This window comes from Acanthisitta chloris, unplaced genomic scaffold (genome assembly GCF_000695815.1).
Source record: "Acanthisitta chloris isolate BGI_N310 unplaced genomic scaffold, ASM69581v1 scaffold24902, whole genome shotgun sequence".
Lineage (NCBI taxonomy): Eukaryota > Metazoa > Chordata > Aves > Passeriformes > Acanthisittidae > Acanthisitta > Acanthisitta chloris.
In genome coordinates this window covers 24,824-52,185 of record NW_008661425.1, presented here as the reverse complement: position 1 = coordinate 52,185, position 27,362 = coordinate 24,824, and the positions used below count along the sequence as shown (strand labels likewise).

The window sequence follows — 27,362 nt, the reverse complement described above, 5'->3', positions numbered from 1 at the left end:
TGTGTACACCCACCCAGGCCCATGGGAGCACAGATACTCACACTGGCACAGAGGGTAGTTGAAGTAGCCTGGAGCACACTGGTTACACAAATGCCCTTCAAATCCCGTTCGGCACAGACACTGCCCTGTCTCACTGTCACAGGTGCCATCATACTGACCAGGGCCAGAGCACTGGCAGGCTGGAAAGCAACAAGAGCACTAGTAAATAAGCAAGCTCTTCAGTTTTCCCCTGCCTAGGAAAGGAACTGGTGTGCCCATTCCTCTGTAGTGGCAGAGCAGCTGCTCAAGAAACCATGGTGGACACAGCTGACAGCTAGCATGCCTAGCCCATAGCTCACATCCACAGGGAATTTCTCAAGAGCCCCCCCAGACTGGGAGGATGCTGGAGGGTCAGGGCTGGGTGGAAAACAACAGCAGAAGTCATGGGAATTTGTCACTTGGAAGTGGGGCTGAAGAATTCCACCCACCCCCAGCATGAGTGGAGAAGAGGGAGAAGCACATTCCTGCCCAGCAGAGACACAAGCAGGGCGAGCCTGGGGACGCTGACCCCGAGTTACTCACGCTGGCAGCTGGGTCCATAGTGGCCTGGGGCACACTGGTCACACTGTGTTCCCTGGAAGTTGGGCTTGCACACACACATCCCCACCCGAGGGTCGATGCGACAGGCGTTGCCTTCTGTCCCACCAGCATAGCAATCACAGTCTGCAGTGGGGACACACAACAAACACCACACACGGCTGTCAGTCGAGCTCTGAGGTCCCATAAGGACAGGGCAGGAGTTGCCATGAGAGGCAACAGCTCAAGTGTTTGGCTTCTGCTAACCTTCCTACCAGATGCCCACGTTTAAAGCAGAGCCTGCATGCCTGGCTCATGGGGTGACCTGGGAGAGCTCAGCACCACATGGATGTGAAGGTGCTGGATGGGCAGCAGGGCAATGGACAGAGCAGGCAAACACTGCTTGCACAAGCCCAGACAGAGCTGATTCAGTGTAGCATTGCCCAAGTGTGGGAATAATCAGGGACTTCAGCTAACCAGGGTGAGCTCTGGGCTTTCTCTCTGGTCACTCCATGCTCAGCTGCATCCAAGACCTTTCACTGCCAGGGCAGGTGGGTGCTCTGGGTGAGCAGCACTGAGGCTCTGAGCCAGCCCTGCCATCCCTGACAGCAGTGGTGTGGGGTGTTGGGCTGGGAGAGGGAAGGGCAAACATCATCCAAGAACCAGAGGGAGGGGGAGGTGGGGAAATGAGAAGGGAAGTGAGAAATTCCAGCTCAGGAAAGAAAAAACCTGTCTGGAAGATACAGAGTTTAAAATATCAGAAGGAAGGAAAAGGTTATCTGGAGTGTGCTGGGGAGCATGAGACAGGGGAGGATTCGGTGGGAAAAGAGACAGAAAAGGCACAAGGGAGTAGATGAATCAAGAGGTTCATGTTCTCATGCAGGGATGAGAGCATGGGTGATCTTTCTAAACAGCAGAGACAGTGATACAGAATGAGTGGCTAACTGTCCACACTCTAGCACAGGCACCTGCAGCAGAGCTCCCAGCTCAGCCACAGCCCCTGCATGATCCTTGGGGGGCTCCTCACAGGGAGCTCAGAAGAGACATCCCCAAACAGCCTGGACCCCAGAAAAATTCACACAGTCCCATGGTCACTCTAGCCTAGAGTTTCATTGTCTATAGAAAGGGAATCATGTAACTTGCTTTCCCCCAGCCCTCAGCTGTCTCCTCTCTCAGAAGCATTCTCTGTCAGGACTGTCTCATACAACATATGTGCCCAGTAAGCTGAAGACCTGAACTTGCATTGGATGGGTAGATACGAGATAAATAATAGCACAGTGATTGCCAAATTAAAAAGGAAAATTGCACTGCTTACTTATTATCTGTCCTGCAGGAAGCACTTGTTCTCCAGTATCATTGTGAGCAAAAGCTGGAACAGCTATGCAGAGAAAGAGACATTGTACAGGTCATCACACACACTCAAAGAAATCCTGTCAGAATATCAAGGATTTGACAGTCCCAAAGCTGAACAGGCTGAATAAAAATGTGGAATGTGGAAAAAGGCACAGATATCTCACTAAACAATGATCTATTACAGCTCTTCTTAATCTGTTCTTCACAGCAAGTGAGAGATGAAACTCTAGCCAAATGGGAAGCTCCCACTGATGCCAGAGATCTGGGTTCAGACCAGTTGAGCTCTGGGCCAGACTCCATCCAAGCCAAATGTGGACTTGCCCCCACCTGTGAGAACACTTTCTGCAACAGGAGTGTCATGTGGCATGGGGAAAAGGCACCTGGAGAGCAGTCACAACTGGAGCTGTTGGCCTTCCCCACACCCACTGGGTCTGGGGATCCCAGATTTGATCAGCCCTCACTTACGGTAGCAGTGGGGGAAGTTGAGGTATCCCTCAGCACAGGCATCACAGTGCTCCCCAGTGTAATTGGGCTTGCAGTAACAGCGACCAGTGAGGTCCTCACAGGTGCCATCAGTGAAGTCAGACTCACAGTTACAGCCTGCAGAGAGGAACAAACCAGCAGCAGTGTCACTGGCTGAGACCCCAGATTCCCTATATCAGAAAAACTCAGCCCAATCCTCCAGTTCACCCTCCCCAGTGTCACCAAGTCCACCTTGGTGCCACCAGGGCATCTACAACCAGCAGAGGAGTTCACACTCACGGTAACAAATGTATGGAGAGTCGATGGGGTGGTCAGGGGACCGATAGTATCCTGGGATGCACCTCTCACAATTAATGCCAGTGGTGTGGTGCTGAAAGACAGAGGGTTAGAGTGGCATCAGTTCCTCTGCCTGCAAGATTCATGTTCATCTGCCAGAATTACTAACAGCCTCAGGGTCCAAAGGAAGCAACTTGTGAGTGTCAGCACACAGGAGACCTAAATCTGCTGGAAATTCCACATACACCAATTTGAAAACAAAGCATTTCCTGCAAACTGTATCCTCCCATAAACACAGTGTACGTTTCAGGTTCATATCTGACCTCGAGCCCATTTCACTTCCTTCAGATGGTAAAATGTCCTGACCAATTTGTACTTGGAGGATGGGAGCAACCTGTTTCCTCCCAGCAAGAAAAGCACAGCAAAAAGTTTGATGTCACTGCATCAATTAACCAGGTCACAGTCACCTTGGGAAGGGAAGAGCTACTTTCACTGGGAACTTCAGAGACTGAGAAGATTGGCATTTTGGTGGTCAGACAGAGATCCAGGGAGAGAGCAGCATGTGACCATGGTGAGCTAAGCAGGGACTTCCCAATGTGCTGAGCCTGTTCCTCCCAATGCCAATGCCTCAGCAGACCTAACTTTAAAGCATCAGAAAACTAATGGTACAACCCAGGGGACAGTTAGAAACCCAAGTGCTGTTTTCACTACTGGTTCATACTCCTTTAATCCATGGCAGAGAGACTAAATTTCCAAGGTGAGACCTAATAATTTAGGTAGGAGGTTGTGTGAGGGGGTTGGTGGAGATGCCAGCAAGGCTGAACTCCAGGTTGATAGTGGAAACAAATACAAAAATTTGCAAGAGCCTTTTCCAGAGGAACTGTTCAGGCCTACCTGACAGTCAATGCAGACACCTCCCCCTTCAAACTTGTCTTCACGACTCTTGCTGGCTTTGTGGCGATCCACCTCCGGGTCATAGTAGCAGTCATAGGCATGGCCATTGCAATTGCAAGCTGAAATACAGAGAACTTAGCTAAGACACCAGTCCATGGAGGCCCTTCACTCTCCAGCTGCTTCTCAAGATGTGAACTCTCCCTCATGGGCTTAGTGTTGGGTGTGGTTTTTTTCAATGGAGAAAGATGCCTGAATGCTTCTGAGGGTGTTACTTGATCTCCTAAGCCTCCAGAAGTCTTTCAGTCCAAGAGCAGAAAAGCAGCAACTCTCTCACAAAGTCTGGTCTGCAACCAGGAAAGTGCCATGGGCACAAAATCACAAGTGAAATATGTGCAGGCGTGTATAGGCGAGAAAGAGAAATTACCCAACTTTGGGGTCTCGAGTGGTCTTGTTTAGAGGGCAACATTCTTGACTGTTTTATCCCACCCAGAACAGAGGTGAGCTGTAAAATTCAGCCCCTGCTGAGGGGGCTCTTTACAAACCCACAGGATTAAGATCCTTTGCCACCCTACGCTTCTAAGACACTGTGTGGTGTAGCTATGCTCTGTGCTCTCCATTCCCAGCGCAGCAGAAATTCCACTGTCGGCATTGACCAAAGGTTTCTCTAGACAAATAAAGATGTCCTGTATGTAAACACGTCCAAATGTAATTCGTCTTGCAGACAGAATTGAGCAATGACACTTGCCTGCACGAACCCTTGGACAAGCAGGAGGAACTGGAACATAAGCAGAATCCAAGTCCCACACAGACACAGTGTGTGAGGCTTGCCTGAACACCATTAGCTCTGTGCTGGGTCAGAGACCTCCCCTTCACCCAGCCCCACTCACCACCAACCCCACCAGTCCAGCAAACAGCTTCCCTGCACTGCAGCATTGGGCAGGTGGAGAGTGGTCAAGCTGTACTTTGCAAAGCTGCTGGAAGAGGAAGGAAAAGCCCAACTTACGCTGGCACTCGTTGGCGCTGTCAGCAGTGGCAGGTTTCCACGGGAACTGGTTGTAGCCAGGGCAGCAGCGATCACAGGACCCACCACAGGTGTTGTGCTGGCAGTCACACTGCAGCCTGCAGGGAAAGGAACAGGGTACAGCCAAGGCTGGGGTGATGACAGGGATGTGCAGGATGGGGAGCTGCCACGTAACCCTGCTGTGCCTAACTGTCACTGCTCAGGTACAGGAACAAGTGATACATGCTGACCAAATAGTCTCAAAAAAAGGCTTCAATTTTTTCAGCTTTTTAATTGCTGATTTATTTTTTTCTGAGCCAAACACTTTGCTCTTCCAGCGTCATTCTCTCCCTTCCTTCTCTTCCACCATCACTTCTCTTTTCTTCACAGGGAGATGAGGCTTAGCAAAAAAATCAGTGTGCCACTGCCTAGCCAGCTCTGCAGGCAATAAAATGCAAAACGTTTGGAGGTGGCAGTGGTAAAAACCTGAGCTGAAGCAGATTACTTGAGAGTGTGGCATGCTGCAGGCACACAAAGATGCCCCCACTACTGTGCAGGGGCAGCATGAAAGGAATAAATGATACCCAGAGCTGCAGAGGGATGGAGAAACATAGGTGCTATCTGCTCATCCAAGGATACCTGTGCTGCAGGGAGAAGGCTGTGACATTTGCATTAAGTCTTTTAGCAGTTGCTGGCCCCATGCTCCCTGTGAAATGCACCTCCTGCTTTCCAGGCAGGGCTGTGCTGGGTAAACAGGCGTCTCTGGAGGTGCTGGGCAAGAAAACTCAACAGTCAACTGATGGATCTCATCCCTGCCCGACCACACCGGTGATTCATTAACATCAGTGACATCACCTCCAAAACTTCCACTTAGCAGAAGGCGATTCCCATCCAACACAAACGCTTTCTGTTGTATTAGACTTATGGATAATACAGCATGTTCCAGCTTTTATCTGTGCAATTACTCATTTCCCCTCCGGGCCAGTCTGCCACTCCCATCTCTCCCTCCTCCAATGCTTTTCCATTCAAAAGCAGTGTTTAAAAATAAATGCAATTTTTTAAAACATTAGAAACAAAAGGAGCAGTCATTCAGGGTGAAGTGGAGGAGTGCAGACACACTATTTCATGGCTGCAGTGAGCTGAGTGCCATGGTTTCCACCTACACGTCATTTGGAGATGTGGGACCTGCCAGTGTGTGTATAGTGAATTGCCAGACAGAAGCAGCAGCATGGGACAAGTGACCTCATTTTAATGAAATATGGGATGATCTGAAAGTTTGGGGAATGCAGGCAGGATCCACACTCAGCATGTTGGCTTCAGCCAGAGGGGTTGAGAGGCAGGAGGTCCCAGTGCTGCTCCCAGCCCTGCTGACAGCTCTCCCATGCAGATGCCATGGAAAGCTTGGCAGCTCTGAGCACTCATCACGCCCTGTCCCTGCCCACATTCACAGGCTGGGCTGTGGCTGGGCTGGCACAGTCCAGGCACGAAATCAAACGCCTGGCTGGAGCTTAAGTGGCAGGAAAAAATCCCTAAAACATTTTCTAGGAACTTTGTTCTCCAAGAGTTTTGCAGACCCAAGGGTCCTTGATGAGAGGAAAACCTTGGCAGTGTCTCTGCAATGAAATCAGCCACAGACCTCTCACCTGGCTGCCTACCACTCAGCACCTCCAAGGAAACAAAATTTTATGGTTTTTCTCCATGGCAGCAGCTGGAGATCAAGATTAACATCCATATACATGCGTGTGGAGAAAGATGGTCAGTGGGTCAGGGAACATATAAACTTGCTGAGCAGTGTTAATCTCCCTGGCTGGAGGATGTGGCTCCAGTCATACATCCTGACTCTTTAATGTTTGAGATGTTTGAAAAGCACTGGTTCAGTTCCCAGAATGCAAAGAGATGGGCACTTCACAAGTAGAGATGCACATTTCAGATGGAGAAGGAGTTATTTATTTAGCCTCTGCTGTCTAGAATTAGCAACGACCTCTTACAGAGCTCATCTATCATAGCTTTACCACACCTTGTGCCGAGTCCATGCTGCTAATGAATTATGGACAAATGTGCATAAACTACAATATTTACATGTTTCTTTGACTGAATATATACAAGGAAGAAGAGGGAGCGGCTGTGTTCACATAGCACATATTTCCTGGTCACCCTGCTCTAAGAAATGAAACCGCAGTCTTCCCACTGGAATTGATGCTCAATAACAGAGACTAAACAGTTTCCAGTGAGCAGCTGTGGCAGAGCTGAGAGCAGCACACAAGTGCTACAGCATCTGGATTTGGCTAGGACATCTGAGTAGCACAATCAAGAAAAAAAAGCCCCTTCCTCTGCTTCTGACTGAGGAAAAACCACCTGCAAAAGAGACTGACAGATGGCACAAATCTACCAGCACACATGGTGCTTTCCCTTCCAAAATGGGAAAAGGAAGCTAGAGCTCAGGATTCAGCAGTAGGAAAGCATCCTTCATCTGCAGATGTGCTTCTGACCAGCCAGGCTGCTGTTATCTTCAGCATCAGGCACAGAGGCAGCAGCTGGACTCTCCAGTTGTCTCCTGTTTTGCTTGTGGCATCTGTGATGGGGCAGTGAACCCACACAAACAGTTGCTCCTATCAGACAGATGCAGAGCCCTTGCAGGGTCCTCCTGAGCTCATGTCAGCCCTGTCTGGGCTCTCCATGCCAGCTTCCCACTGATGTTTATCTCACTGCTCCCAGGCTTTGCCAGGAAAAAGATTCGTGCTTGATCGTGCTGGTGTTCACCTTTAACCAGGAGAACATTCCTTTCCTCTGCTTAATTCAGCCCATTCCATCTTGGGGCAGAGAGATAGTTGCAAAAGGAGCCTGGAGGAGGCTGTACCTGCCCACATGCCACAGGCCCTTGCACATACACACACACACACACACAGGGCCCAGATGTGCTGCCAGCTTAACACAGCTGGATGTGCAGCCTCTGTAACTTGGCACTTCACAGAAACTTTCCAAAGCTGGATAAACATTATCATTTATGGCCAGGAAGTCAGCTCACGGACGTGCTTCATCACGTCCTAAAGTCTTTGCCAAGATTTCTAGCTCACACCTCACCTCTATCAAAGTGCTCATCCTGCCTTTCTGGGCAGCAGGCACAAGAAGCACAGGCATGTGCAGAAGGCAGAGGTTAAAAAGAGAAGCAGAGACCTCCTCAACAGGCTGAGACATAACTGGGATTTTTAATAGGGCCAAGTCAATCTATAGTCTTCTATCTGCACTTCCTTGCCCTGTTGCTGTCACACATCAGCATGTGAAGGGGCAGGACATGTGCAGAGGGACACACTGCACACATTTCTGAAGACAAGACATGATTCTGGCAGCTGGGGCCCATGACTTGAGGGGACAGTGTGTCTGAGCTGCAGCTGCCTCAGCAATGCCTCCTGGCATGCAGCATTATGGCAGGTATCACCAAGCTGGCTCTGTGCTGCTTCAGGGCAGGAGGGCTGGGATCCCTTCCCAGCAGTGCCCATTTCAGTGGGAAGCCTGGACACAGCTGCTGCTGGAGCCTTGGAGAATGGCAATGTTTCATCGATTACTCATTTTCTCAACTGAAAGTATCACGTTTCTGCTGACTCCTCTGTGCTCCTGGGTACAGCAATGCCATGAGAAGTTCTTCTATTCACTCAGCACCTTTTTCTGCTGTATCCCAAAGGTCTTAGAGCTGTTAGGTGTTGACTGTACAAAGCACCCAAGTAGATGTTTCCTCCTCCAGGCCAGTGCAATCTGCTCTGGGTGAAACGCAACAGCTGCTTACCAATGTGAGACAACAGATTGGGGCCAAGAATGAGGATGCCAAACGCATCCAAATGAGAGTGGAGAAGTGGAATTCTGGGAGGCAGAGAAAGTCACAAGCAGAAGTGGCATTGAACAAGGACTTCCAACACAGCTCTCCTTCCTCAATTATCCCTCGTTTCTTGGAGAGCCCCAAGCCATTGATACACTCACGAAATATCATGACATTTCCATGTTAAAGAACCATTTGGCACCATGAAGCCTTTTGCCCTAGTACACAGGTGTACTGGCATCCAGCAACACCAACGTCTAAAAAAACAAGGAACTGTACATTCAAATATTTATGAACTTCCTTTTGTCAAGACTTTGGCACTCTAAGGCAGAGTCGCTTACTAACACATCTTTGTTTTAATACTTAACAGCTTTAACCTTGGCTGGGACTCACTGGAATTTTATTTCAGAAGATCCAAAAGCTCTACATGATCCTGATGAGAAAGAAACATAAGCTCCACTCATCCAGCTGAATCTACCCATCCCTTTCATAAAGGCAACATTCAAGCTGCAAACAGATGGCTAAAAGCAATACTTTCATGGTGTGCTGCAGCTCTTTGGCATTCCAAGTTACAAAGGCAGATGGGAAGAGTTCCATAAGCCAAAATGTAACTGCTTTGCACACTCCTGTTCTTTTGCAAAGAGTAGTTGTTCAGCTATGTACATAACTGATTTATGCTTCTTATGAACAGAATTACAAACTCAGGACAGGACACAAACTCACACAGGTACAAGTCAAATCTTTCACACAGAACTGGGACTTTGAAAAAGGTACCTGTAAGGGTCATTAGGGTCTTTGGCATCACAGACATCTGCATGGCCATGACAGACACAGCGCCCTCCAATGCTGATATCTTTGATGCTGTAGTAGTACTGGAGAGCACAAGAAAAGTTGTCATTAGTATCTTTACAAATAAGCTTCTTTTTTTGGACTTTATCCAGTAAAATGTGTTGGGATATTTCCCTTATAGTGACAAGCTAGACCTTGCAGGTTGTGAGATCTGCCTGTGGTGAACACCCACCACCACCACCAGATCCCATTAGCTACAAGCAGGGTCTCCCAGCACAGCCAGAAAGCCACGTGTGACACCAAGAGGTGTTTCCCAATTTCACATTGCTGGTGCTAAGCACTGTTCTTCCCAAGCACCCTCCAACTTCAACCACAGCAGCAGCAGCAGCTTCCACTGCAGACACCTTCAGCTTGGGGAGCACAAGTACAGAGAGAAAAATCCCCACGGGCAATGTCAAGGGATGTCTTCTCCCCAGAGGTGGCACACACAGCTCTCAAACAGTTCCACCTCAACAGCAAGAGGTATCAAGGCCTGCCTTACCCTCCTTGTCACTGTAGGGTCCCTCAAAGCTTTGCCCATCAGGTGCCCAAGAAGAGTGTTTGTCTGCAGGAAGCGCAGTCTGATGTTGGTGGCTTTCGTGAAGTTCCGCAGGAGAGGAGAGTAGGAGAAGTTCATAGCTCCTGGGCGCCCATTTACCAGAGAGACAACAATCTGTGAATGAAAGGAGGGAATAGGCCAGGTCGGATGGAAAGTTGATCAACCTGGTCTAGTGGATGGTGTCTGCTCATGGCAGGGGGGTTGGAACCAGATGGCCTTTAAGGTCCCTTCCAACCCAAACCATTCTGTGATTCTATGAGAACAAACTTGTGTAATCCTATGGGGCAGGAGGAGATTATTCTTTCCCTTAATTGAACCCAGTCATCTAGATGACTGAATCAGTTCCCTGCCAATCTCCCTTGGTTTAACTAAGTTGTTTAAGTGGCATCCGAAGAATCAAGAGGAAATCAACTGACAGGAGTACCTACAGTCACTGAGAAACCCTGCAAACTCCAGGGGATGAAAACAGGCAACTGCTCACCTCCCCATTTTCTAAAGGCACAATCCGGGAGTATTCAGTAGTGCAGATGGCATGGTCATCCCTGGTGATACGATCCACAGTGTGCTGTCCAAACTTCTCAATGCAGTCCCTCTTGGAAGCTGTTCATCAACCAGAGATGAGAGGAGTAAGATGTAAAACAGTTCCAATCCCTGTATGGATTTTCCCACACTGATCACAGGAGAGATAGGTCTATCTTTGTCAAGCATTTACTACATACAGATTGCTCTATATCATTATCTCTGGCTAAATATACATACTTCACTAAGGGAAGGAGTCACTGTAACAGTAATAGGCAGAATCCCTCCCAAAACACCTCCCTGAGTAAATGAGGAAAGTGAGAATGGACACTGTACCTACTGTAACCAACTGAGAGAAACTCATCCCTTAATTTTGGCATTAAGCTCACATCTTAACCTGCTTGAGATCTAACCCCGGCCTGAATCAGTTGCCTTGCTGGCACTGGATTTGCTACACTGCTTCCACTGAATTGCAGAAGGGCCCCTTTCTGCTAGAACTCTGCTCCTGATGTAGAAGCTGTACCATCATTTCACATGGTTCCTAAACTTCTTGGGTCAAAGTCCCAAAGCCAGCATAGAACCACAAGCCACAGTGACCACTGGGACACCTCCCACCAGGCAGGGTGGTCATACAGGTATGGGGAGGGGACCTGCAGTGTTTGGGAGAGGCAGGTTGTCTCCTTCTACCACCTTACTCTGAACTCTGCAATCACTCTTAAACCAATGCTACAAAACAGAAATGCCAAAGCCACCAAGAACCACCCCTTAGGGACAGCAAGCAAGGGCTCCTGCCACTAAGTGGCAATGCAAGGCTGGTTAAAGCCAGGGAACAGACATCACCAGGCAGCCACACTGCTGGCTTTTCAACCTGTTTTGCGAACACTGCATGCCAAAACTCCCCTTACAGCTGCAGGAATGTCCTGGCTTCCCTGTACAGCTTCTCCTGCAAGTCCAACATCATTGTCCCCAGGATGTCTGACACCTCTGAGCTGGCAGAGCCAACCAAACCACAGTGAATGTGCTGGCGCAGCTCAGGACGTGATTGTGCAGGGTGGGGAGTCCCTAAAACTACCCATGCAAAAACCTACACAGTGCCACTCTCAGGGACTATTCCCCCAGGAAGGGTCTGGGCAAAGGCTGCTGCTCCTTCCCACTCCTGTTCCACCTGTGCCAGGAGCTTGCAGCACTGGGTGCTGAAGTATGTGTCACTGCAGCATTCCTAAGAGTGTTTCTGTGGGGAAAATAAGGAAAAACAGGCAGCCAACACAACCTGCTGTTCCTGCCAGCACTGCTCAGCTCACACAGGAAGCTGATGGGGAAACGTTAACCCAATTCATGGGAATAATCCTCCAAAATCTGTTGCAATGTGCCTCTAGAAGTCAGCCCTGCACTCCATGTGACCATAAATAGGTCGAACCAGGCAGGAGGAACAACAAAGGGGAAGCAGAGAGCTTCTGCCTCCCTGCCTTCACCTCTGGCTTGCACCCACCCACACCTTGTCTCCAGCAATGTGGCCTTGCTCCATGAAACACTGTCTTGGCAGCAGCGAGAGCTCAGTTGCACCCACAGGAAGATGTGGAAACATTTCACATCGGGTCTCTGGCTGCCAAGCTTTGCTTCACCAGGTGCTTTTTTAAAGGCAATTTATTTTTAATGCCTCAGGCAAGAAGCCTGTCACCACTGGCTCAAGATGATTGATTTCCAGAGAGCTGCCATGGCCAGGCATGGAGACAGGATGCTCAGCATGAGGAGCTACTCAGGAAAACCAAGTAACTCCTCCAATTATTGCAAAACCTACACAACCACGTGTGCCAAAAGGCAGGAACTCTGAGCTAAAACAGAGTAACTCATCAGCCTTAAACTCCAGCAGTGCTTTAAGGAAACTGCAGAAAGGGATGGAGCCTTGCTCTGTGCTATGAGTGCCTTCCCCTCTGCCATGGCACTGCTCAGCAAAGTGAGACCAAAGGGGCTAATCCTGCACAACATGATGAGGCTCTGTTGGACTTAGACAGACAGCTGGGACCAAGCATCTTGCATGTCCTGCCCCCACTTGAAATGCTGTATGGGAAGCCCTTCATAAGGATAAACACCCCCATAAATCTCTCCCCAGCACTTCTGCTCCTCCTTTCGTGGCTGAGGAGAGCACAATGCCTCCCCACTGTGATACAGGAGGATCTGCATTGCCACAGTCCCTCCAGTCCCTCTCCCTGAGTGATCCATCAGCAGCAGTGAGAGATGCTTTCCACAACAGTCACTTCTTCCCTCCTCCTGCAGAGCTAAGCCCAAAAACACCTCACAGCCTGACTGTGGGGCATGGGGCAGCCTGGGGAACTAAACACCTCCCACGATGAGCACAGCTCGAGGGGCAATGCTGAGCCAGGGTGGACAGTGTCACCTTGGCAAGGCTCACTGGCGTCTCTAGAGAAGACTTGTATTTCTGCCAGCTGCTTTTAACCCCCTTACTGACCTGACCAGTGTTTTTATTAGACCACCTACAGAATTCCCTATGCCAAAAATAAACCTCTGCAAAGGACTTCTTGTGCTAGCAAATCTGGCAGGTTTTGGAGCAGCCACCTCTATATTTCCATGGGAATTTTCCATTGGGCTGTGGCACTGCATGTCACTTCTTCAGGAGGGTGGTAACAGGGCCTGATGTTGCAGGAGGGAAGAGGACTCCAGATGTTGTAGCTTTGACACTACACACAGGAACAAACCAGCAGGGTAAGAGCTCCTTGCACAGCCCCAGACCATGCAATAACACAACTCTAATAGGCCCCAAGAGAGGCTTCAGAGCTGGAAGACAAATTCTCAGAGAAGACAGAAAAAAGCAAAGCAGGAATTTGACAGCAGTAATTCCCCACTAGCACACAGCAGAGAGAAAACATCCGCATTGGAGGGGAGCTAGCACACTAAGGCAACACAGCAGTAACGTGTCTGCAGCTCTTTCCTGCACAAGAGGCCAGAAATCCAAAGCACAGGCTGACAGGTAAGCCAGAAATATGAGCCTTCAGGGACAGCCCAGGGCAAGGCCTCTGAATGCTCCCAGGTCCTTCCTTGCCAGGTTTTAAGCTCTGGCTGTAGATCTTAACTCACATCTTCTCCCAATTACTGCTGCTGCTCCTGGGAGGAGCCTGTGGTTAACAAGTTCCTCCTCAGCATCCGGCTACCCTGCAGACCCTCTGGGAGAAGAGTTTTGTAGAACCAGCTGTTTCTTAAGGTTTTAATCAGAGAATGGGGAAGCCAAAAGCACAGACTGGATCTCCACAGCCATCCTTTCCAGACAGCTGTCTCTGCTCCCACCTTGCACAGTGGCAAGACAGTGGTTCCCTGCCCTGCACAGACTGTATCCAATCTCCAGCACTGATAAGCACGAAGGGACTGTTTTCTGTGTCCAGACTTTTCTGTGACAGCAGCCACTTGGAAGCAAGCCACTGGTTTGCTTCTGGAGGAGCTGATGTATGTCAGTCTGGGATGGTACAAGGCAGGGAGAGAGAGAGAGAAAGGCAGGGAGGAGATGATAAGAAATCTCACATTCCAGTCCTAGATCAGCCATGCTCAACTATTGACACTGGTGCCAACTTTTGCATTGCCATAGATTTGGGTGATAATACTTCTAAAAATATATTTAGTCCTAGAGAGCAAAGTAATTCTCCAGCCCTGAGGAACATCTAAGCTTCAACTCTTGTAGCCTTATCGGGCAGAAGAAACACAGGACATGTGCTGCATTGCAGCAATGACACAGGAACAACTCCACACCCAGCCTGGTACTTGCACATCACTTCACAACCTGGCACTAAGCTGCAGCTCTCTTGCAGCACATACTTACAGGCAAAATACTGCCAGGGCTCATAGGTAAGGCCAAAATCAGTCGATCTCTCCAGCACCCAGAGGTCAGGACGAGGGGAATTGGCAAATTTGATCAGGACATATGCTACGTGGAAGAGCTGAAAGAAAAAAACAGAGTTAGTTGGCTGCTTGAAGCATCATGAAAACCAGGCAGAGCTTGGTGGGATCCAAGTGGAATAAACGAGCTCACACTTTGCAGATCCTGCTGCTCACAAGCAGTCTGTGGAGCAAAATCCTCATATCTAAAGGATCATGATACAACACGGCTGCTGGAGAGAGCCAGACCAGGAAGCTCAGCTCCCACCAACTGCAAACAAAGCACAGACTTTATGGCTACAAGCTCTATTCAGGTTGGGACACACCTTAGACTTAGCCTTGACCTAAGCAGGCAGCACTATAACCTAGCTACAATGCTGTCCTGGGGGACTTGGCTTTTGGGCTGTTCTTGGGGTAACAGGTGACACACTGGCCTGCCAGCTGGGAAATGTCCAACTGCACCTTGCACACAGTATCACAAAATCTTTTTTTTTTTCAATTTTATTTTAAGGCATCCCACATGGCAGCCCTGCTTCACCCACACACCCTATGTTTTGAAGTCACTTCCAGAAAAGCCCCAGCACAGCTCCTCTTCCCCAGGTGCCACAGGGAGGAGAGAGCAGGAGACCCACTTGGCTTCAGCACAGCTCCAACCCTGAGCTGCTCCCATTTGTCTGGACACTGACGTGTGCACACACACTCCTGCCAAGTATAAAATAAACGTACTCTTCAAAGAGCTAAAATGTCAGTGCTAGAGAGAAACAAAAGCCCCAGCAGAATTTCCCTTCCCCGGCTGGCACGGCCTCACTCCAAGAATCCCCACTCCATCATCCTGTCACAAAGTGATATTTAAAGGCAAATAAAGTTCTCTTATCAGAGAAAATTCCTAACGTCAAAAACAACCCAAAAGGGAGTTTAGTGCTTGAAAGGCAGAGATTTATAGCTCAGGAGGTCCTTCCTCATGCAGAGCTGGTGCTGTATAAGCACATCCCCCTCGAAGACCAACAGGTATCCAGAGGGATGTTGCTGCAAGAGGAGGAAAAGGACAGCTCTGTGCCTGCCCCAGCCACGACCGACTGCAGGAGGGCCAGAGCAGCAGCCAACACCTCAGCCCTGCCCTGGCCACGCACATCGCTGAGCCAGAGGGCAAATATTAATAATAACATGCCTCCAAAATAGCCCTGACAATCCATAGAAGACATTTAAAAGGGCAGAAGAAACAACGAAGAGGCATTTAAATCTCCCAAGTCATCCAAAACCCACATATCTTGTTATGATCATTCAGACAAGGGTCTAAGTGCTGGTGTGTGGGTGTGGAGCAAGAGGATGGGTGCAGCCCTGCAGACTGGTACCAGCTCAGCCTCCTCCTCAGCAGGATATATGGACAAAAACCTCCTCAGGCTCTTGCTAAATGCTCCTCTGGCTTTGGGGCAGCCTCTCCTCCACTTATCAGGGATTGCTCTGGTCCCCACTGCAGGCTGGTGGCACCTGAACTCACACCTGCATGTAGGCTAAGGGGGCTTGAGAGAGATGCTCAGGGAGGAGCCAAGTAGGTCCAGCTGGGAAATCTGCATAATTATGAAGCACAGCAGGTCAGAGGATGTTCTCCAGCTGAGAATGGGCAGGAGGGTGGGATTTGTCACCTCTCTCAGGGTTTGCACTGCTAAGGACTGATGCCATCCAGAATGAAGAAACCAAAGTGGTCACCCAACACAGGTCCCTGTTGCCAAAAGACTTGCAAGCCCAACAAAGAGGGAAACAGATATCAAGTTGTGAGGAAAAGTTCTGAGGAAAAACAGATCTAAATGCTGCCCTAATTCCCCTCTGCAACCTATGTGTTTTCAAGGCATACAAGACTAAGCTTTTTTTTGAGGAGCAGCATTTTCTGTCTGCTTACCCTCTCAGCAAGCCTGTTATTTGATAGGGAAACCCAAGAGGCTTCAGCTGAGGCAGCTGCTTTCTCTGCAGGACCCGTTCTCACAGCTAAACATCTGCCTCTTGGCATGGGAACAGGGCTGAGCACTAGCGAGTGAAGTTACACCTTCCCTCCACTGTAAACCCTCCTCTGGCTTTATTCTGCTGGGAATAAATTAATGCTCCTGCTGGAATCTAGCATTGCCTTTAAGTGGACAAAATTCCCTGCAGCTCCACAGTGCCTGTACATGTTTTGGTCTCAGGCACTGGAGGAGTCTCTGCTATGAACGAGGAGAATGAACCCAATACTAGAAATGTGGGGCACATCTCTCTCCATCATTTCTTTTTGCAAAGCTAGCTACAAGTCTGTAGTCAGACCCCATGGAGTTTCTGGGGCATCCTCCTCTCTGTCCAGTTTTATGCTGGAAAGAAATGTTCTTAATTAAATGTCCTTGAGTCTAAACTCCTCACACACTTCTAGCACTCAGAAGTCCTCTATCCCTGGAGAGCATGGATTACCATCCAGTCAAATTGGTGCAGTTTTTGCACAAACATTGAAACTTGACACAAAACCAAGCCTCAGGCTCAGTGACTCACAAACAGAAAACAACAGTCAAAAGAGAACTCAGTGCTGCTGGTTGCAAGTCCTGGTATAAGCATCACTGTGGCAGGGAGGGGCAGGGTCGAGCACTCACAGGCTCCTGACATGTCTGAGCCCCCTCTAGCTGAAAGATGATGTAGATAGTTTCAGTACATTTTGAACCACAGGAAACACATATACACATTGGACACTGAGGAGAATTGTGACTGTGCTTGCTGGAGTTTTCTGTAAGGCTAGTACCAACCCCACTGGCAGGGTTAGATGCCCAAGATCAGGACTAACACTCTTTGCTTTTATTGCTGCTTTTCACAGGGAAGCACAAGAACCTCCTTGCTGGATATTGCTGGATCAGCCACAGTATCTCAGCTGAAGCACAGTGCAGATACTCTCAAAGCCAAACACAATTCCTCTGCTCCTCGCTCAAACCCATCTCTAGCACTGCTGCATGTTGTCAGACTGCTGCTGAATTTTATTCCAGTCATGACCACAGTTTTGGGACACAAAGGAGCCAGCCAACACTACACAACCAGTCCCCTCCAGCATGGAAGGCTTAGGGTCATTCCTAATGGAGCACAGAAAACATTCAGGAGTCTGTGACCGCAGTGAACCCAAACCTGGAACAGGACCCATGTCCTGGTATTCAGGGGGATTTTTGTCAAATCTGGTGAGTCCCCTGACCCTCCATCCAACATCCTTATCTTGCACAATATCACAAACTGCCGGAAAAAATAACAGCAGATTGCCTGCTTCAAGAGCATCTGCTGAGAAAACTCAGAGAGATGCAAAGATGGAGCAGAAGCTCTAAAAATAGAGCTGGCAGAAAAGCCAGACTTTTCATTCCATGTTTAGTTCCAGTACAGTTCTGCCCAACCAATATTGCAAGAGAAATGGTTGAGGTTTTTTTTTCCAAAGCCTTTATTTAGCTCCTATTATCAGTCAGATGAATAAAAACCTCTATGCTCCCAGATGCTTAGGCCATTTTTTTCCCCTTCTTCTTTGAGAAAGGAGGTGAAGCATCAGATTTGATGCACACACTTGTCTCCAGGCACACAGATCCCTTGCTTTCCCCACCTCTGAAAGCATGCCAGGTACAATTCAACCTATGACCAGTGCCTGGGATTTCATGAAACGAGCTTCCAGCCAGGAAATTCTGACAGTATTTTAATGAGCAACCAGATTTCTTTGAAAATAGTAACATCCCTACATCTAGCTGATGTTGCTGTTAGTGGTTTTGAAGCAAGTTTCCTTAGTAACAATCACTTGCAGCTGACCCAGTGCCTGGAAGGATAAAGCAAGTCCTCTGGAGGCAGGAGAGGAAGATGGAGATGACTCCATTCCTTTGTGTGTTTGGATGGTGAGCAGCAGTTTTGGATGGTTATCCAGCACCAAAATAATTGAAAATATACTTCTGATTGCTGCCCAGTGTGACAGTGCAAAGACTTGATGAGTACAACCAAGACACAGAGAGACAAGAGAAACTTGGATGCTTTTGGAGCAGCATGTTCTCCATCCATCCTCCTGTATAAGCAGCAGACAATGACAAACTTGCACATTTCTTCCCTATTCGCTCCCTCAAGACACTGATTTCAGTTTTCCAGCTCTGTGAGGCACATGTGGGAAGAAGACAGCAAGCTGGACCAGCCATATCCCACTTTCCTTTGGTGAGGGAGTTCTGATGAAGTCTCACTGTTACTCCAAGGTAGCACAAAGCCATACAGTAACATTCAATAAGCAAAGTATATCTTCACATTGTTGCAATACTGGCAATTACATTTTGACCAACAGCAAGAGGGTCCCTTTTCTGGTCCTCTGACTAAAAGGTATGAGCAGGCTGTGCTGGCCAGGAGCTACACACAGCTCTGCTCCCAGCCCCAGAGCACACAGAAGTAGTTTATGTAGTAAACCACTCTCTAATTTTCCGTAGGATGGATTTATTACCTTTGGCACTGACTTATGAAAATAGCACTATGTAAAAACAAAGTAGTTCATCTCTTCCTAACCACTGCTGAATATCCCTGTGGAGTGTGTGTGGATAGCATTACCAGTGCTGCCCTATTCCTGCTTGGGATTTCCTGGGAGGATTGGATGGACCAGGTGAGCAGGTGCAGCTCAACAGTACAGTGCATGGGCAATAAATGCCACGGTTTAGGGGTGCATGAAGCATCCTGGATATACACAGCAAAGGGCTTTAGGACATGTACAACAGGGATCTGCAGCATTTTGAGGTGTACTGCACCCTAGTCTGGGTCACTGCACAGCAGCTCCAGACATCCACAAAACCCAGAAGCAGGGAAAGGCAAAAAAAAAAAGAAGAACCACTATGGAAAATGTGGGGCATTTTATTTAATTTTTCCCACTTTCAAAAGTGACTGATGTTTTTGCTCCCTCCCAAGCCCGTCCAGTCCCCAGGGTGCTGCCTTGATCCATCACTGCAGCTGCCAGCTCACCTGGAAGAAGAATCCAGAGCCTGGATGGGGTTATCAGTCCACAGCACCAGGGTAAAACAGCTCTCTGGGAGCACAGGTCAGCTCCATCCACAGTCTGGGCACCAGCATTCAGTCAAGTGGCTGCCCAGCTGCCAGGAGTGCTCATCAGGCTTGGAAACGCTCAGCAGTGCTGGCACTGCATCTGCTCTTCCCAGCAACGGCAGGAGCTGAAGCTAATAAGCAATCAAGCCTCTTTGTGCACCTTTTATCCCCACAAACAAATATGGGGAAGGTGGAAAAGCCTTGGAAAGGCAGAGAACTTCTGACTCTGAATTTCTCTAGGTCAGTGATCCGCTCCTTTTGGAAGCAACGGATTTACTCATTAACAGCTCGCTGTCCCCCTGCTGAGCTTCTGCTGTCCTACAGCAGATTTCTTTCTTCCCAGCCCATCCATCAGAATTCTTTATTAAAACCTCTCACATTTAGCTGTTGGTAAGTTCGTGCCTACCTTTTATTTCCAATCACACCAGAACTACTTCAACCCTTCTAGGCAACAAAAAAAAAAAGTGCTACCCCTCCAAGCAGGCATGTCTTTTTATGCAGTCTTTATTTATAAAATACTCAAGCCCCTGAGAGCAAACAAATCACACTCACACACACAAAAAGCACAAAAGTGAGTGTTTGAAAGAGAGGTGTGTACTGAAGCATGCTTTACCCCCATTTTGCTCTTCTCACAGCACCTCCTGCCTCATCCATGTGTGTCTGTGTGTTAGGTCCTTGCTCCTCAAAATGATGTTTTTCTAAATCATTCATGCAGGGTTATAGGGTTCTGACTGAGAACGTTCCCTATACTTGTAGCCCAAGATTTTAATTGCCAGGTTTCAGAAACAACCACCCTTTCACCCTTTGCAGAATCCACTGCAACTCATCACTCCCAAGCTCTGAAACCCTTCAAGGTGCCTCATGCCTCTCACAGAAACCAGAACTGCCTGCAGGTATGTAGGTAGGTTAGCTCTCTTCTTCCTACAGAAAGTCTGGGACAAGGTAGAGGCTTAGGAGCAATGGCATGGGGCCTTAGCTGCCCTGAGCTGCTCCAGGAGGTGACAGCCTGACCCAGGACACAGAGCCAGAGCTCTGTGTAGACCCAAGCCCATGGGGAGAGGACAAAACTGCAAACCAGTAGCTATTAAACACCTCTGCAGGGCTAGGGAGCGAGGTAAGCATCGAGACTGGGGGCACAGGAAAGGGACTCAGTCTTGCACCAACCTGTTTTTACATTTTTCTTTCAAAACTCTATAGTTTTACTGAGAGAGATCAAAGCAAACACTCTCCAGGAAACCACAGATTCGGAACTACCAGCCAGCATGAAACCTGCTCAGTGTCATAACAAGCAGCCACAGCGCCCCAAAGCTTTGTGATGTTATTTTCTAAACAGAGCCTGTTCCCTTCCTAAGCAGCTTGGCTTAGGTGAACAGCTGATGGAGCATTTTCCACAAAGGATTTTTTCTTTAAACACCACTTCTGAGAAGGATTTGGCTCGTTTGCTGATTTCACACACAGCACTCCTTTATCTTCACAGCATCCTCCTGTGTGAGCTGTCCTTCCCCTGCCAGCACCATAGATACCTCCTGCCAAAAATCCTTGGGGGACCAAATCTGCAGCACTTGGCGCACGGCAGGGCAGAGTGGTGCCATCACTTGTGGCCTGCACAGTACTGAACTGAAGGTTTGGATAGCCAAGTTTCAGAAATGTCCTCCAACAGGGCAGCAGCAAGAGTCTGATTCGCAGAAGGTCAAGCCAGCAGGCACTAAGGAGAGGCATAGAGGAGCATGAGCTTGGGGTTTGGGGAGCATTCATTAAATCCTTGCCTGCCTGGAGCTGCAAACAGCAAGTGCCACACAGCTACAGGTACAGAGTTCAGGGATGCTGACACACCAACCTCTATACACTCAAACACAAGCCTGTGCTTAAACCCCAGCAAGTGGGATCCCTTCTGAATTCAGAACCAGCCCTTTGTGTGTGCCCAACAACCACCCAGGTGTTACTGCAGCCAGATGTGCTTGAGGTGGGCAGATGTAACCAGAGGCATCATCATAGTAGAGCAGAATGGGTCAGGACAGAAGGGGATGCCTGGAATTCCTTGGGATGAAGCTTTAGTGGCTTACAGATAAGGACTTTGCCCACACCAGGCTCTCACTGCACAAGAGGAGATTTCCCACACTTGGCTGAGATGGCCTTTGCAACTTTCTGAGTTGCTGGGCAAAGTGTAAAGTAACTCATTAAAGACAAGACTTAAATATTTGTCTTTTTAGCCCAAACTTGAACTAGCAGAGGGAAGGGCTGAGTGGACTCTCCTGTCACCACACAACCTTGGGCAGCCCATAAATGCAAAAAAACACTGGCTCACAAGGCCAGCCCAGCCCAGGAGCTGACTGAGGCAAGAGAACATGGAGAGGAGCCGGTGCTCCCACCACAAGGACTTCCACTCTCCCTAGTCACCTTAATCCTCTTGCAAACACCAGCAGAAGCCTCACACAGAGGTAGGTGGCTGTAAAGATGCCCTTAAAACTTCCTGGAACTGCAGAGATAAGACACAGTAACTATATGCAGAATTTCAGATTCTCAGACTATTTACTTTGAGGTGTCAATTGTCCTTGATGGTTAAATTCTTCTAGGAAGCTTCTGGGAATGTTTTTTGGGAGTTCAGTGTTCTGGAAAAATACCTGCATCAATAATTAGTTGGCAGGATTAGTGGAAGTTCATACTATGATATTCCTCCCAGTAAAATATGGTATTACATGAAAAGAGGGGTAAGGGAAAAATGTCGCTCAAAGAAAAATGGAAAATGCACATCCATCTCTAAACTCACAGAGGCACAAAGTGCACTGATGGGTGAGCATCAATGGCCCTCACTGTGAAGTAACACATGCTTCTGTTCTGCTCTCTTATATGCCAAAGTAAAGAAGTCAAACTGTCTGCAAGCAGCTCCATGTAGATAGGTAAGCAATGACTTGGTACTCTAGAGGAATTTAACTGGAAGTCACTCAAATCCAGCCAGGTAAATAAATCCAGCCACCTACTTGATGATGATTTTGAGCAGAAAAAACCCTACATTGTTCTCAAGGCTGATTTTCAAAGGCCTTTGGGTCCACTGCCTTGATTGTCCTCCCTTGAACTAACAAGATTTTGAGACTAATTTTAGCAAAATGAAAACTACACCAGGAAGAACTCTAGTAATCCCAAAACACACAGAAGAAATGTGCCTTCCTATAAATAGAAAAATCAGGGAGCTCCTGCTTGCTAATACTAACTGGTGTGCTTGCATCCTAAATCTAAAATTGCTAAGAAAAAGCCTGACTTGAGGGATGGATGTCATCCGACCGCAGTCATTTGAGATGGCAAGAAGCAGCAGTCTCTTCAGGGAGCTGTCACCTCACACACAGGGAGAGTAGGGCTTTTTGCAACTAATGGGAAAGAGCTGACTCTGGTTTTAATGCCAGTTAGACTTCAAAAGAAAAACATCTCCCCACTCTACCATGGCAAATTTTAGACAAGGAGCACATGCCTAGGATGAAGGGCTCATTGCCTCACTGTCAGCTCCAGCATGGCACTGCTCTGCAAATCAGCCTTCCAAGTCCACTTTGCTCTGCATTTATCTGGTCATCTTCCAATATCCCTGTGCACAGGGACAACCTTCAAGAATACTCAACCAACACACACTAGACATGTATGAAGGAGAGGATGGCATAACACACTGCCACAACCTCTCACCACATGGCTAACCTCCCCATCCATCCATTACTTCTTGCTGTGCAGTGGGGAGAAGGTCCAACCTCAGAGAAAAACTCGTCCCTCTTCCCCAGTGGCTTGACCATCTCTGCACAGCAAGCACTAGGACAGCTGGGAGGAGAGCCCAGTTCAGGCTCTTCCTACTGCCAAACTGTCCCAGTAGCTGTAGACGGAGTCTGTAAGGCCTCCCTGGGCATCTGCTCCCGGGACAGAGAGAGAATGGGCTCAAAGTCAAGAGCTGTAATACTTTTAGTAACGACAGCCCTGCCTGGTACCTCCTGTTTATCAACATGCAGCCTAACAGTGTAGAAACTATGACCTTGAGCACGAGGAAAAGAAAGAATTCCATTAAAAGACCATGTTCATCCTTCTACCTGCCAATGACATCACCACCATGAGAGGATTTCACGAAGAGTTTGCCAGTAAGAGCTCAGTGTTGTCCCTCATCTCTCTCATTTCCTCTGAGAATTATTTAACCAGCTCTCAGTTAATTGGGTTAAGCGTTCACCCAGCTGCATGTGTGCCGAGATGCAGAGAACAGTGAACACAGTCACGGATTGTTTGCTTTTAAAACATATAGAAGGAATCCGTGACTTTGGCAGCCACTGTGATGAAACCAAGTCATTAAACCATGGCACATTCCAGACCCAGATGTATGGGCACAGCTGTGAGAAAGCACAGCCCCACTGTCCAGCACAGCAGAGCCTCTGGTGTGCTTGGGTCCTCCAGGCTCTGCCCACACTGTAGCCCCTTCTCTGTGATATTTCCTGGAAGGAGGCAGAAGAGTTCTTCTGCATGGCTCCTCCAACTCCCACTCCTGCAAGCCACCACGACACAGCTTGCAAGATGCAAACCATTTGTGTCCTTACAAAAGTCCAGGCAAAGCCTCAATGAATTTGTGAGCGGAGCTGCCTCCCCCGAGCCAAAGCTCCCACACAGCCAAGCAGGAATTTTAGCATGCACTGGGCCAAAATTTCTCAACTTCCTCCAAACAGCTCCTCACTGAAGAATCTGGTCTGACCTTTCATGCCACTTCATTTCTTCTGCTCTACAATTAAGCAGCAGCACAGTCCAGATATCAATTTTTGCACAACTGGAAACAGTGTGGGCTGCTGAAGATTTGGGAACACTGAGGTGTGTGGCAGAGTATGTGGCACCTGCATTGTACTGCTGATCTCTAAGCTCAGCCAAGACTGTTTGTGGGTAAATTATACCCCAACAAAGATGGAGAGCCTACCAATATGGAACCCCTGAAGGCATTTCGAGCCAAGCAAAGAAACTGGCAAAGTCAGAAAAGAGTCTGTCTCAGTCTCAGTTTGGGTCCAACCTGAGAACCAAGGTCCTGAGAGATGTATCCTCAGCAATTTTCAAAACAATCCTTCAAGAAAGGATTTTTGTTTGAATGTCTTAAGCCCCCTGGAGCCAGCATGACCCTATAACCAGTTCCTGTAGCTCACTGTATCTCCCCATCACCACTCTGCCATCAACACCTCCCAAACCCAGGCAGTTAGAGACAAAAACCTGCAGTGCACACAGGAGAGACCTCTCTCCACTGAGTTATATCCCTAATGATATAACACTGACTTTCAAACCAGCTGGGGTGGAAGGATGGAAAATCAAGGCAAAATGCACAGTGATTAATTTCTCCTCTTTGTAGAAGTGTCAGACATCAGAAGATGAATTTGTGGAACAAGAATGCAGGGGAGGAAAAGCTCAAGAGAGTACAAAAGAAAACTTTTGATTTAGGCCAGGTATTGAGAGCAGAATCCTTTAAATGAACTAAGATTAAAACCAGTGAAAATTCAGTGATGTCATACAGCTCTGAACATAGTGAGCATGCATCTAACAGGTGGTCCAAGTTAAACTAAAAGCTGTTTCAGGTACATCACAAGCCAAGCTGACTGTACAGAGCAGTTGGTGAGAAAAGCAATTATCCTGACTGGTCAGAAGTTCAAATTTCCTTGAACTTTCCCGTCTGCCAGTTCACCCATATTCTCTGAAGTGCATTATCTCTACTTGCAGGGTTTACTCCAGCCTTTTATTGTTTTCTTATCTCCTGCCTCTTCCTGCCCTGGCTTCAAAAAGAACACTGAGCATCACAGAACAATATGAATGAGCTAAAAAAGAAAAAAATTAAAGTATATACAAACACCAGTCCAAACTCTTTAGCAACCTGGCTACCCAGCACCCTTGCAGAGGCAGGATAGGGTTTTGCATGCAGAGATGAGAAGTAATGTCCCCTGGCTGATGAGGACAGAGTAACTACAAAATTCCCCTAGCACTTTAAGCACAGCTCATTAAAGTGCTGCTCAAACCAGACAACCTATCTGCAGGCCATCACTAATCTTGAGCTAAGCAACCTCCACTGGGATCACAGGAGGAGGAAAGAAGGCAAACACATCTCAGCTATGTTTATGCCAGGAGCATAAAATATGGTCAGCTCTTGAGTACGATGGACTAAGCAGCATATCTGCAATCCACATTGTAAGCTTTTCAGACAACAACCGGTGTCATTCTAAACAAACCTGCTGTTGTATTTGTGAGAATGCACTGAGAAGTGTTTCTGAGGAGCTGAAGAAAACTGTCTGGCTGAACAGACCATGTCCCATAGAAGACCTGTTCCATGGACAACATCCATTCATGACTAGTGGGAGAAATCTCCATGCCTGTCAGAGCAGCAAGACAGATCCCAGGCAGCAGACAGCCCTCTCCCTTCATAGCACAGTGGGATGGACACATCTGCGAGGGCACAGACCCATAACAGCACTCAGGCATGGATGAGATGCCTCAAAAAGCACCTGAGTTGAGCCTCTCAGCAATGGGCAGGACAACAATTCCTGCAGCCCTTCTCATCTTGTGCCGTGGTCTAGTAACGATGGTAGGGTTGGACTCGATCTTGAGGTCTCTTCCAACCTGGTTGATTCTATGATCTATGAGTTAAAGAAAAAACCAACACAAACCAAAAAGCCCCAAACTGCCTGGTCCCAGCACTTCCCACCCAGCCAAGAGCTCATGAGTCACAGCCACACCAGAGCCCAGCCTGCCCCGTGGGATTTTTGCGCAAGCCTCTATCTGCCCAGGAAGAACTCTGGTTATGACACCAGAGCCTCCATTTGAGACAAACGTAATCTCCCCAGATAAGTCTTGTCTGTGGTGAAAGGAAATTGGCTGCTTTGTTTCAAACCAGAGCTCCCTTGTAAGTACCTTTTTGCATATGCTTGCATCTCCTCCGCTGAGCTCCTCGGCCCCCGTGGGTCAGCGCTGGAGCTCAGGAATAAATCACTGGAGTGGGCTCCCTGCCAGCACAGCCGGTGGTGGTGAGGGCTGTGATCTGCTGTGAAACAGCCCTCCCTGGGACCTGCTTAATTGGGCCCTTTAGACTCGCTTCACATTTCCAAAAGAGGCCACTGTCCCCCATCACTATTTGCTCATTGCAGGAACAAACCCAGGAGCCCAATCCATCAAAGCCTGATGCTAACGAAGACCAGTAACCAATTAGGAATCCCCTGACAGTCTCATCAGGGGTTCCTGAAACCTAGCTGTGCTGCAGGGTGTTCACCTAGTCTGGCTACACTGCAAGACTTTTGCAAAGTAGCTTTCTGAGGTCATCCAGGCTATTCAAGTTTTGGGCTATATTTAGGTTTCCAAATTATGTAGGGATATCCGGGAAGACTTCACAGATTTAGTCCCATTCCCACAGAGTTCATGACTAAATTGCTCACAAACTCATTTTATCCCCAAGGGTTTTTTTCTTAGTGTTTGGCTTATGCCCTTCTGCTTCTATTGGTATTTTAATTCTTCTTTAAAACTCTCATTAAACATTATTTTAAAGGGGAAAATATGCTGGAGTCTTTGTGGGCAAAATAGATATTTTAAAGCAATTCCCATATTGGGAATGAAGGTCTAGAACATCTGAAAAGTCCCATCCTGCCTTTCCCATTAGCTTCAGGGTGTTACCACAGAAAATGTGAGAAGCAAAAAGGATGGAATCATCTTTAAATGTACATAGGCAGGAGAGAGCAAGTGATTTAAGCTTCAAAGTTAGCCTTTGCACAGATGGCAGCTACAACACAAACAGCTGGTAACATGCCCAGTATTCTCATTCATTCCCATGTGATACTTGTGCCTCCTTATGTCCCCAAAGGACACATAAGCTGCATGACATCTGTCTGTCCCAGCTGCAGAACAGAGACCTGAGAGAAACCCTGTCTTTGTGTATCCCATCAGATCCAGGCGCTATCACTGCCAGCCCTGGCATCATCACCTCTGTGGGAGCACCAGATGGATGCAGGAACTACAAACTCTTGCAGATGCCCAAATTTATCGATTCTAACTCTATGCATCTTCTTGACCAAAGAGGGAAACTACATGCCAAACTTAGGCAACTCAATTGCCTAAGATCAGCTGAAAGAAGTGCAAGAAGGTATCCTGCAAGCCTCCTTTTCGTATTAGTGCCCTGGCCACACTGGCCG

At 48.1% G+C, this 27,362-nt stretch overlaps 1 protein-coding gene across 1 annotated transcript in view; it reads right to left on the bottom strand.

Annotated features, from left to right (window-relative positions):
* The window catches only part of LAMA5 (laminin, alpha 5), an 80,856-nt gene that overhangs the window by 34,366 nt on the left and 19,128 nt on the right, over positions 1 to 27,362 (bottom strand). Inside the window, exons 2-12 of the mRNA XM_009070231.1 lie at positions 14,105 to 14,222; positions 10,241 to 10,359; positions 9,703 to 9,873; positions 9,147 to 9,244; positions 4,565 to 4,680; positions 3,562 to 3,680; positions 2,671 to 2,761; positions 2,374 to 2,508; positions 1,871 to 1,933; positions 562 to 702; positions 42 to 179 (exon numbers count right to left, since the gene is read on the bottom strand). Coding sequence (XP_009068479.1) covers positions 42 to 179; positions 562 to 702; positions 1,871 to 1,933; positions 2,374 to 2,508; positions 2,671 to 2,761; positions 3,562 to 3,680; positions 4,565 to 4,680; positions 9,147 to 9,244; positions 9,703 to 9,837 — 1,036 coding nt within the window. The 5' untranslated portion in view covers positions 9,838 to 9,873; positions 10,241 to 10,359; positions 14,105 to 14,222. The remainder of the gene's footprint in view (positions 1 to 41; positions 180 to 561; positions 703 to 1,870; positions 1,934 to 2,373; positions 2,509 to 2,670; positions 2,762 to 3,561; positions 3,681 to 4,564; positions 4,681 to 9,146; positions 9,245 to 9,702; positions 9,874 to 10,240; positions 10,360 to 14,104; positions 14,223 to 27,362) is intronic.